Source organism: Pseudopodoces humilis, chromosome 5, assembly GCF_049639895.1.
Source record: "Pseudopodoces humilis isolate 2021_Gansu_Grassland_sample_001 chromosome 5, ASM4963989v1, whole genome shotgun sequence".
Taxonomy (NCBI): Eukaryota; Metazoa; Chordata; class Aves; order Passeriformes; family Paridae; genus Pseudopodoces; species Pseudopodoces humilis.
In genome coordinates, this window is record NC_142204.1 from 58,200,217 (window position 1) to 58,212,861 (window position 12,645).

At 41.7% G+C, this 12,645-nt stretch overlaps 1 protein-coding gene across 1 annotated transcript in view; it reads left to right on the forward strand.

Annotated features, from left to right (window-relative positions):
• The window catches only part of CELSR1 (cadherin EGF LAG seven-pass G-type receptor 1), a 162,539-nt gene that overhangs the window by 142,954 nt on the left and 6,940 nt on the right, over positions 1 to 12,645 (forward strand). Inside the window, exons 25-29 of the mRNA XM_014248811.2 lie at positions 1,610 to 1,784; positions 7,411 to 7,523; positions 8,771 to 8,850; positions 10,375 to 10,501; positions 12,415 to 12,540. Coding sequence (XP_014104286.2) covers positions 1,610 to 1,784; positions 7,411 to 7,523; positions 8,771 to 8,850; positions 10,375 to 10,501; positions 12,415 to 12,540 — 621 coding nt within the window. The remainder of the gene's footprint in view (positions 1 to 1,609; positions 1,785 to 7,410; positions 7,524 to 8,770; positions 8,851 to 10,374; positions 10,502 to 12,414; positions 12,541 to 12,645) is intronic.

Here is a 12,645-nt window from a genome sequence, read left to right on the forward strand (position 1 = left end):
TGAGCACACCACTCATTTTTCACTGCATTTCACTACCAAGGGGTTTATACTCTTTCAGTTCTCCAACATATCTACTGAGGAGTTGGGGCCCAAGTCCACATCCCTACAGAATTTTACCAAAAATTATGCAGTAAATGATGGCTCCTCATTTCCAGATTCCTTTCATAGTATCATGAAGCACCAAGCAGAGGTTTATAAAAGTAGTAAAACAGTTCATTACATCAATACTACAAATCCTAATGGTTGTACTTGGTGAGTTGTTCTCTTTTGCTCCTTCTCATTTTCGTGCTTTGGGGCTCATGATGTGATCACGTCCTGTAGTGTTAGCAGGACTCAAAGAAACAGCCCAAACCTTCAAACCATTTACAAAGATCTTTAATTTACAGAGTGTATTTCATACAGCAGAAGGCTGCTCCTTACTGCCTACCCAGTCAATTTGAGAAGGTAGGAGGGCTATAAGCCATGTCTGCTTGAGACAATTATTCATCTGTCTGTATGGAATGAGAGTTGTCTAACGAGTCATGCACTGATGAACATAAAGAGGTAAAGAATGCTGGAGCACAAATAATGCTGTGCTGCTTGGCATCCAGCCTGGCTTTTATGGGTTTCTGTAAATTAACAGTCACATTTCTGGGCGAGGTTTTAATCTTTCCCTGGACTATTGATAGAAAGTGATTTATTTTCTTTCTTTTTTCTTACCTGGAAAAAGTAATGTTCAGGGCAGCACTATACTCATAAGCATGTGAGAATAGGAACAAGAAAAACACTACATACATAGAGAGAAGAAAGATGGTTTATTTAGTGAGCTACCTTTTCAATAACACTTGATGTTATAAGAACACTGGTGTGGTAAGTGAATCCAGAAAGTTGGCGGTCTTTGTATGGTTCTTTTGCTCAGCAAAGAGGTTAAATGTACATTAAACAGGGAAATGTACATTTCTGAGCATTACACCATGAAAAACCACTAAAAAGTCATGCCAAAGTCTCAAAGCAGGGTCAGCACTGCGTGGGAACAAAAGGTTACAAAACACAATGTAAAACATTTTCGAACAAAAACTGAATGGTTGCACAAAGTTCTCTTAATTCAAGCTTATCAACAGATCCTTGGCAAAACCCTTTGTTTGGCTTCTGAAAGGAGAAGGTTAATTGCAAGTTTACAATTTAGGTGTTGGATTCTTGTTTTCACTCATCAAACTGTTAAGCTGGGAGAGAAAATTGGTTATATATTACAGAAATGCTAGTATCTGAAGGTCATAGGTTTCAAGGTGGCTATTTGATCACAAAGATGACTTCATCTACCAGTTTTCCCATTGTAGCTGTTACTTTTAGTCACACTGTGAATCTGGTCTCTGGTTTCAACAGGTCCTTAATTTTTGCTGCTCTCAGCCTGACAGAGCTTAGTGATCCAGTTAACTTTAAAAAAGCAAAATCTTTCACAGTATGAGCAGCCCTTCTTAAACTCTGAAAAAATTTAAATTAAGGCAGTATATTTGTTCTGCCAAAATCTTTTTATTACACTTGCCATTAGCTACTTGGGGGTGCACCGGTGACTCACCAGGTTGTGATTCAGAAGAGCAACTCTAATTTCCCTGCCCTTTCCCTTCTGCAGTTTGTGTGTACTGTGATTGCCATCCTCCTGCATTATTTCTACATGAGCACCTTTGCATGGATGTTTGTGGAGCAGCTCCACATCTACCGGATGCTGACTGAAGTGAGGAACATCAACTTTGGGCACATGCGGTTCTACTACGTTGTTGGCTGGGGCATTCCTGCCATCATAACAGGTACCCTCAACCACCCCACAAAAGCTTGGTTTCCCTGCCACCTTCACTGGCCAGGTTCAGGGGAGTTACCCCATCCCAGACAGCTATGGGTGTTTTCCTGAACCAGGGCAGCACCAAGCCATGTCTAGCAGAAATCAGCCTGAATTTGGCAGATCTGTGTACCAAATGTCTGTTGCTCCAGCTGAATTGATACTGATGCTTATCCAGTAACCGAAACATAACTGCACAGATTAAATCAGGATTTGGTAACACAGCTTGGGAATAACAGTATTTTAACAACTTTGCAATAGCTTTCAGAAATTTTCCTTCCCTGTGCTGGTACCTCAGATATGGACACAAGGTCTCTCAGAGGTAATTGCAGTGGCTTCAGAAGCAGTGCTGCCTGCCCACAGAACATTACTGCCCTTCACTGGACATTCCCACTGCCTACTCTCAACCAGCAGTAAATACTTCCTGAAGGGAATTTCTGTTTTATTTGGCATAAAACCAAGCTGTTTTTTACTTGATTTCAGATACAAAGGCTATAACTTCCAGTTGAGGAAAAGTAATGAAAACCTGGAGGCAGTAATCTTTTAAACCAATCCAGGGTGATCTACGGGAGCACATCCATCTCTGCCCTCACCGTGCCTATTTTTGCCATAGACATTTCCAGCATTACCCTGAGCACACAGGGCTGTGTTAATTCAAGCAGACAGCTCCTCAGGAACTGTGCTTCACAGAGCAGTTGGAGTAGGGTTTTTTGGTTCAACTGTTTCAGCACGTTATCTGTTGCCATATGGGAAATCAGATCATAGGCAGGCAGTTAACTTTTTTCCGATTAGTTTTATTATTGCAGATAATATCATACTGTCAGCAGTGGCAGAGATTTAGATGTCTCTGAGATCAAACAAATAGCTATCACTCATGTACACTTGCTAAAATATTATGGGACAGGTTATATTTAAAAATATGTACTTGTTCTTTTTTTTCTGTGTGCTTTAAGAAAGTATAATACCAAATCACAGCATAGGCTGGTACAGGTTGATTTTCAGGGAGCTGGTAAGTTTTTCCATATTATTTTGTGCCTAAGTAATTTCTGCTTCTATCAGTTTATGGTATAAAGCACAGCCCAGAAGGCTCTGCCATTTTAGATGTACCCCAGACATTTAAAATATAAATTGTCCTTGAACTTAGGAAGCAGTTCAGACCTACGTGACTTTTATCAGAACATACAGGACTATTGCAGTATTTTCAGCAATACTGAAATGCAGTCATATATTTGGCAGCATCATTTCTAGCAGAAAAGAGGTATCATTAAATAATAAAAACCAATTACATTTCAGAACTCATTATCTTTAGAAGAATTTTGTTGGAAGGGTTTTCTGCTTCAGGTTTACTTTCTCTCCTGAAATCTAAATTAATTCAGACCTTCTCAACAGCAGTATTATGCAATTTAAATATCACAAGCATATAATTTCTACATTTTTCTACTTAGATATTGTTCTCTGTGATATGGAACTATTTTGCACTTTTAAAACTTTCCAGTTTGTGTCCTGCAATTTAATCTCTGAATCTACTGAATTTGCAGTTCTGTTTAAATGAAAAGTCAGATTCCTATTACTGAGAAAGGAGATTTTGTGAAGTGAGGGATAAAGAAAATTAAGCCTTTAGTTTGCTCTTCCAGGCTTATAAATCATCTGAAGAGAAAATTGTTTCATCATAAATAGCACAATGTAGGATTTCTTGCCTCTAGATAATTTGTTAATGTACATATTTTAAATAAGCTTCTTTATAAATTTTAATTTATAAACAGTAAAAAGGTTCCAACTTCATAACATGAATCCTAAACATTATTTAAATTTCTTTATGAGAGAAGGTTTGTTTATTTTTCTTAATAATGGTATAGTCTAGATATGGGAAGAAATTTTAGTCTTGGAACATGCAGAGGACTTTTTTATTTTAAAGATAAATACCATTTCATCTTCAGCATAGCTATCCTGAGAGGGGGAAAAAAAAACCAAACAAAAGAAAGCTACCGTAGCAGTGGCTTTTTTTATATTATTCTTTTCTACTTTCTATGCTCAAACTGATATTCATTTCAAGCTGGGACATAGTGGTCCTAAGGCATCTGTGATGGGACCAAGCTACTTGAAGAGAACCTTGGCCTTTAGAGAGAGATAAAACTTAGTAAAATGCTTACCGAGGAGCACTCCAACCACAAGAACCACACTTAATTACAGCATAGAAATGCAAATTTCCATGTATAAGAATAGAAGTTGGAAGAAGGCTTACAGCCATGAGAAGAGTGGATCTGGAATAGTCCTCCATTGGGAGTGATAGTGGAACATTTTAAATTTGCTTTAAGCTTGCCCATTTAAAGTGTAGTTTAATCCATCTTGGAGAGGGATTTTATAACTTCCTTGCCACAGGAGCAAAGGGCTGGATTTGGCACTCAGCAAGCCCCCCCAGTTCTGCCTGTCTCCGTGGCAGCACGCTAACTGCTTGACATATGTGTGCAGTAACTGCTTTGCCATGGAGACTGCAGCGCTCATGTTGAAACAGGTTCTTACGCAGCACTAAAACCAATAGCCCCCAGAAACTGGCACTTTTCAAATCCTAAGCAAAGCAATGAACCAGGAGAGAGCTGAGGCTGCCCCACAGCTGCCCGAGTCACACGTGTCTGCTCAGCACACAGGAGCTCAGAAGGGTCAAGCCATGCCCCTGCTGCAGCCGAGGCACACTGCTGTGTGTGTGCTGGGGATGGGTGCTGGTCCCCACAGGACTCTTGGCCATAGGACCAGCCCCAGTTCCTGCAAACGTCAGCAAGGTATCACTCAGCCTGCACACTCAAGTCTGTTAAGGGCAGCCAGGCTGCAGCATTTAACTGATTTGCCAAAATATTTCTCAGTATTTCATTGCATTGGCTTCATTCTGCCTTTGAGTAAAGTGTTATTTCGCATGTTGTTGACTGCAGTAATATTTGAACCATGTACCTGAGGACTGCAATTTGCCCCATTTGTTTAATGGAGAACTTTAGGGTAGGATTTTGAGAGTGAAAAAATGTTGCTGTCTGCCAATTACTCATAGGCCAGAGTCCCATTAATGGGGAAATCCAGTCCTGGGAAACAGAGTGTGTCCATAGAATTACATCTGTATAAAATACTTTATGGTCCCTTAATCATTTATGGCTAATTCTTTCTGGATGGCAACTGCTGAAGGGGGTGGTGGAAGGGCCAATGGGAGCAGGAAGGGAGACTAGTCCTATCTCATTCCACATTTCAGTGAAAACAGATCCAATATCCACTGCTTTGCCAAATAGCCAGTTTGGTTTTCATAGACCATAGACCTGTACCAGATGTGAATATTGGCCATGGGCCAGTTCTAAGCAGCAAGAGTGAAATGCAGCTACCTTTCCCTTTCTCAAGCATGCCTTTCATCAAAGCCTGCAAGCTTCAGTTCAAAAAAAATGACTCTTAATGCACATGAGCCCTCCTTGCAGAGAGCAGCAAGTCAGCCTTGGCTGCCTCTTGAGACAGGACATACGCTCTTCACAATAGGTGCCCCCCATGCCCAGACAACATGCTGCAGCCACCTGCCATATGTCACTGGCCACAGGCCTCACAGGGATCAGATTCTGTGTCCTGAAGAAGGAAGGTCTGTGCAGACAGGGTACGCCTGCCTCAAAATGGGGAAAGGATCTTTGCACAGGAATTAGCAGGGCCCATTAAAAGCTTTAAACTAGGTTTGAAGGTGGAAACGGATAAAACCAAGCTCACTAGAGGCAACTGAGGGCAGAAAGACAGTGTTTGTGGGATAGTGTGCTAGTGAGTCCTTCCATCTGCTATCTCAGTGGAGGCAGGGGTTGGAGATCCATGTGGCAGCAAGGACACAGGTGTGTCTGTGTTAGAAACCATAGTTACCTGTCTTAGGGGGTGTTTTGACTGTCTAGAGCTTGATGTTGGTGATAAAGGAGTTGAGTGCTTATGGGTAAGAATCATCAGGAAGGACAAGACAGATACCACGGTGAGAGTGTATTTTAGACCATTCAATCAGGATGAGGTTTACAACCAGCTGGGAGAAGTCTCACCATCGCTAGTCCTTGTTCTTGTGAGGGACTTCAACTTAACAGGTGTCTGCTGGGTATACAACACAGCGGAAGAGTGTCCAGAAGATAACTGGACTGTGTGGAAGAGAACTTGCTTATACGCCTGATGAGTGAGCCAGCAAAGGGAGATACCCCACTGGACCTGTTCATTGTGAACAGAGGAGGACTGGTGGGTGATGTGATGGCTGGAGAGTGTCTTGGACAGAGTGATACAAAAAGAAAGTTTTCAGTTCTCTTAGAAGTACTTCTCTTAGAAGTACTTAGTACTTACTTCTAAGTACTTAGAAGTAAGGTGGGGATTCAGCAGAACTTCCACCTGGGACTTCCACAAGGCAGACCTTGGCCTGTTTAGAGGCCTAACTCACAAAGTCCCTTGGGAGGCAGTCATGAAAGGCAAAGGAGTCCAGGAAAGCTGAACGTTCCTCAAGCAGGAACTCCTAAAGGCACGGGAGCAGGCCACCCCCATGTGTAAACCAATGGGGAAGATTAGCCTGGATGAAGAGGGAGCTTTTGCTGGAGCCAAGGTAAAATGGAGGAAAAAGCAGGCAGCTCAGGAGGATGTTGTGATCATCTGTACTCGGCCCTGGTGAAGCCACACTGCGAATCACTTCAGTTTTGGGGCCCTCACTACAGGGAAGATTGGAAAGATTGAGGTGCTGGAGCAAGTTCAAAAGGAGCTGATGAAGGGTCTGGAATGCAAGTCTGATGTGGAGCAGCTTAGGGAGCTGCGAGTGTTTAGCCCAGAGAAAAGAAATCTCAGGGGACACCTTATCTGAAAGGTCTTTTCCAACCTAAACAATTCTATGGTTGTATGATTTTGCAGGTCAAAGGCAAATCCCAGTCCATCACCATATAGGCGAGGTGTAGGTCACCAAGTCAGACAGCACTGTAAATCAGCAGGTGAATGTAGGGCTCAGAGACCCCCTTGGAATTGACCAGGTTTTGAAAAATAAAATAATAAAAGGTGTGGTTTTAACTCAATTGCCTTGGGGCATTAACTCCATTTCAGACAGTGCCAAAAGCGAGGTGAGGTACCTGGGATGGCAGTTCAAAATTAATCCCACCTGAGCTCAAGCAGTTAACTCCCATAAGTTCCCAGGTTCCTTTGTCTCTGATGTTATTTTGGTGACAGCAAGTTAAAAATGCACTTTTTTTTTTCATAGCATAGACATCTCCTCGCTTATGATTCATGTCATTCTGCTGCAGAGGCTTATTGAAATTCCTCAACTTGTCACTCACCCTCGAGGCTCACACTGTGTGAGAATGACTATAAAACTATGCTGAAACAGAATTAATTTGGGACTTGCATTTGTTGTCAGCTTTATGTAGCTGAACTTTGTTCTAGTTGGCAAAACTCAGAGTATTGTTTGATATGAAGTGACCAGGACAAAGATTTTGATTTACAGAAGTTTTATTTCAGTTTTTACCTTCACAGAATTTTCTGTAGAATAAATTTTGCCGTGATAATTTTGTTTATTTAAAACTACATTTAGTTATAGGCAGCACCTTTCTGATTTACTTTTTCTACATTTTGTGACACAGGGCTTGCTGTTGGTCTGGATCCACAAGGCTATGGGAATCCTGATTTCTGCTGGCTGTCTGTCCATGACACCCTGATCTGGAGTTTTGCTGGGCCCATTGTAATGGTGGTTGTTGTAAGTAGTGGGAGGTGGCACTCAGAACTGTCTCTACTGCTGCCTTTTCTCGTAAGTTTTGTCAAACAGTAGTCAGGCAAAGCAACCATGTTCTTTACATTTGAAGCAAATGTACTCGAACTTGCATCTTTTGCTTAAATAGATAAGTCATGAGATAAGCTCCTGGAAATCAGAGGGCTGCTTGCTTGTACAAAGATTGCTTGTGGAGCCATAGCTGTGTGGCCAGATATCTGTTTCTCATTTACCTTGTTCCATTTTTGAAGGGTTGGTTTGTGAGATTAGTAAACTAACAAAATGAGCCATAACAAATCACTTTATCCAGAAGTCCTAAAGGAATATTAAATATTTTTACTTTCAGGAGTTTAAAAGAATGAGCTGCTGTTTAACTTTTCCCTTACAGCTTCTCCCTGAAAGTAACCAGAAGATAAATATTCATGGTTTGATTCTTATCTTGAATACCAAATGCAAGTTCTGGTCTCCTCACCTCAAAAAGTAGACCTGGAAGCCATGTAGGTTATGGTCACAAGTCATCAGAGACATGGGACAGCCCCCACTGGAGGGCCAACAGGTGGACTAGGAGTCTTAAGCCTAGAGAAATGAAAGCTGCAGAGAAGGTGGGAAGGAGGAGCCTGTAATAGTGTGTTGGTCTGGAGAAAACGGCTGTGGACTCAACCATTCAAGGTCTTTTCCAACAGAAGCAGTAGCAGGAGGCAGCAGATCTAGCAGAAACAGGACAATGGCAGTGGTAAAACTCTATATGGTTTTCAAAAATGAACGATGGGACAAATTCTCAGCATTAATGTTCACTACAAGTGATTAAGTACAAATGCACCACCAACCTAGTACATCCCAGCTGACATAGAAATCAGTGGAGACTGGAGTTTTATTCAGAGTAATTATCACTGTATGCTCATCTAGAAGATATTCCTGAATTCTGGTTTGACCTGACTGGAACAAGGTGCTGGGCTGAGATAGACACTGGTTTGGACAAGGACAGCCATTCTTGATCTCACAAGCATCTTTGCTTAGAGTTGTCTTACTGAGTTTCATCCAGATCAAGTGCCAGGATGTCCTTGACTATGTTGCCTTGAAACAAGGTGAATCTTGGAATTTAGAGACCTATCAGTTGAACAAAAAGTATTCCTGGTGCCACAAACCATTTTAGGATAAAATTTGCATTGTTATTGAAAATAGAACTGTAACAAATACACAGAAAGAATCCATGCTTTTTTCAATTTCCCTTTCAGATAAACACTGTCATCTTTATACTAGCAATGAAAGCATCATGCAGGCGAAGGCAACGTTCATTTGAAAAAACAGGAGTCATGTAAGTTTGAGTTCAAAAACCTCTAGAAGTTCTGACCAGAAATAATAAAAGACAGAATTGCCTAAAATCAAGTTCTGGAGCAGGAAACAATGGTTTTTTGGAGGAGAGTGTTGGTAGAGGCAATTGGAGCTGCTTCACCCCGCCCACTTCTGGAGTTCTCTTGGAGATCCTGTAAAACTTCCAACATGCTGCTGTGTACCACCAAGTGTAGGCAGGAGAAGGGAGAAGAGAAAGATCTGTCCTCCACGTGGTATCATTGTAGTCCTTCCAGATCTTTCGTAGTCCCTACTACACTGTCACTTCACCTCTGCCCGTGGCATGCCCAGGTGGACATAATTCTGTGTCTCCCTGTCCTTGTCCATGGCTCAGAAAGGTCTCCCCTCTCAAGTGTCTGGGTTACCAGCTGTGTCATGGCAGAGACCCACTGACACTCCCATGCTGAGGGCCAGCCTCCCTGCATCCCATGCTCGGTGGGATGAGAGCATCACAAGTTGCAACCTGCCACCTTCTTGAGCTGCTGTGGTAGCCTGTTCTCATTAACATCTGTTTTGCCCAAAGCTCAGAATTTACCTGTGAACTCAAATGGGATTAGCTAGTGGCAGTACAGCCCCTTAGGTTCTTTTTTTCCAATGAGATAGCTGTATGAGATTTCAAATGGCTGCTTTTCATTATTTTTTTCAGCTCTGGCTGTAGGGTGCTGCGTACACATTGGCATGGCTTTTCCACCCCGATGTCCCTGGAGCTAGACTTTATGGTTCTCTGAACCCTAACACTAACACTAAGCTTAATAAAAACTAGAATCTGAGCCTCCCATCATGCAACATGGGTGGCCCAGTTAATAAAAGTGTGGAAGGAGCAATGTTGGTGCAGTGCCATGCTCCCCTTGGCATGCCCTTTCCAGCCCCAGTTTCCATGCAGCTAGCAGCTTTGTGCATTCTGAACCCTGACTCCAATAGTGTCTGGGTGCTGTGGATGATGTCTGTCTAAATCTCCCTAAACCAAGGAGTATAATGCTGCCTAATGGAAGCAATTTTACTCATAATATAAAACTTTTGCCACTAGATTTGTTTTTGTCTTTTGAAAGTGTCTGTGGAAATTATATCTTTGAGCAAACAAATATTCCCTGAGTGCCCTCAATCCAAAACCTTGGGTCATAATGTTGGGAAGGAATGTGAGAATGAAGTCGATAAACAGAAATGAGATGGACATGGCCATTTACTGCCCAGATGTGTTCCTCAGAATCATCAAGGCTGAACAGCATGGGCTTGTAAAACAGATTTGTTTGAAGAAAGTCTTGGAAATTAACTTGGACAGAAATCACTTTTTTAACATGAACATGCTAAACTGTGGAGTGTTGCTGTGAGAGAATTGGAAACTGGGAGCTGGTGAACACTGTTCTAATTTTCCCAAAGGGCTTTTCCACTTGCTAAGTTGTTGGGCACATAACACCATCCATGGGGAGAAGGTGGGCTGTTCTCTTGTATCCCATCACACTGCAAATGTCCATCTGTGTTTGCTTCACAGCTCTGTGCTGCGGACGGCGTTCCTGCTCCTGCTGCTTATCAGCGCCACGTGGCTGCTGGGGCTCATGGCAGTCAACAGCGACGTCATGACATTTCACTATCTCTTTGCCATTTTCAGCTGCCTGCAGGTAAGCTGGGTAGCATCTTGTCTATGGTAGACCTTGGTGAGCACACTGCCACACCCAGACCTACAAAAACCTGCTCAATATGAGCTAGCTTAAGAAAAATAGAGATCTCAAGGGCAATTGTTGCTTTCTCTTCTCAAGGAGAGGGTTCTGTTCACCAAAACTATAATTTTGAGTAATTATGTCTCTCACTTTCAGTCATTCTGAAGGTAAATGCAGTACCATAGTAACCTGTGACAGTAGGCACTTATACCTCTGTCTTTCAAGAGACAAAGTCTTTGTTACTGTGTTCTGTGTGATTCTTGTTAAGTCATTCTGTTGCTATTACGAACAAGAGACTGCTATATTTCATCCAGAGTCAATTGCTCCAAGTTCAAGGCTTTCACAAATTAAGTTACTGTTTAAATAAATGAAACAAATAAGGATTTTCAAATATAATGTGAGTTGTGTTAGGGTTTTCCTGGGTTGCCTGTCCCAGTTTACACAGTTGTTGATTAAAGATGCAGAAAATAGTGATTTGTGGAAGACTTGGCATGGAAGTAGTCACAGAGCTTCATGTGGTCACAATTTGAATGTGACCAAGGATGACAGTAATTGCCCTAGCAGGTGCCTGCAGTACTAAAGCAGCTACTGCAGGACACTCAGCTGCAGCACAGCAGCCACAACTTGCAGCTACAGAGAAAACAAAGTCTGATGGGTCTCCTTTGGAGACAGCTATCAGGGCCCTGGAAGTACAGCAGATAGGTCAGCCTGGAGCAAGGTGATTTTGCCACTGCAGCTAGTGTGCTCTGAAATAATTGCACCGACTCAGGCTGTAAAACCAGGCTTCCATAAATCTAAAATAAAATTAAACTAAACATAAACCTGATGAGGGGGACAAAGGTCAGCAGCCGGAATTCTCCAAACTTGCCCAGGGAGGCACAGTGGTATGTGACATTTCACATCACTGCCTTCTTTGAACTTGTATTTTTAAAGAGACATTTATGCGAATTTTATTAATGAATAATCCCAAAGTGCTAGCACCAGCTAAGATCACATTTGATTGAATGTTAAGAAAGTGAGCTTGAAGTTTAAAGTTACTCTAAGTCAATTGCTTTGGCTGAAATCATGAAATTCAGGCTTCTTATGATGTTGGTACAGCTGCAACTTCATGACTATTGGCTTTTCTATACTGTGTGTCCAACCAAAGTTGATAACAATTTGGCAGCTGCATTAATTCCCTCAGAGCAAGTACATCTGAAGGCACACACATGTGTGTTCCCTGCCCCCAGAAAAAGCTGTTAATGTGTGTTCCTGGCAGCCAACAACTGCCCAGCCCTGGGGACTTTACTGATTTTCCCACCAGAGGTATTGCTAAACCAAGGAACTTAGGCGATAAAAGTTGGGACCTCTCTGCATCCAGTACCTCTTCACATCTCCCAAGGCCTTCTAAAATTCTCATAGATGTAGTATTAAAGGCAACTTTCACAGAAGTTGCCTATTTCCAGAGGCTTTCACTAAAGTCTGTGATATTTTTCATGTGCTGCTATTGATTTTTTCTCATCATCTGTGTAAAAGCTCCAAAATCCCAAATTCTAAAATCTCTGCAATGTTTTCTAGTGGAACATTGAGGTTCCCTTTGGATTTCTTACCAAATCAAGCTGTGCTCTGTAAATTCTGGAGAAACACATATTTTCTATATTTTCCCAGGCCCTTAATGCACATTTGAACTTGGAATCAAACTATGAAGAAGTGCTAGGAGGTCAGTCAATGCCATTTCAGTCAAGGAAGAAAATATTTATTGCTTTTGAAATACACTGTAATGGACTACAAACTAGAATTCAGGGGTTGTTTCAAAATGGGTGCTCTCTAATATCCATATTTGCAATGTGGTAGTAGTGAAGAATTTAAATTTTCCTCTCTCTAAAATTATCCAGGGGCTGTTTATTTTCTTCTTCCACTGCGTATTTAACAAAGAAGTGAGAAAGCACTTGAAGAACACTTTAACTGGAAAGAAACCTCTTCCAGATGATTCCACTGCAACAAGAGCTACATTGTTAACTGTAAGAAAAAAAGCATTGGGATTAAAAACATCCTCTTGCTGGTAGAAGTTACCTAAAATAAACTTATAGGTGGCTTGTCTGTAATTAAGTGAACTGAATGATTTC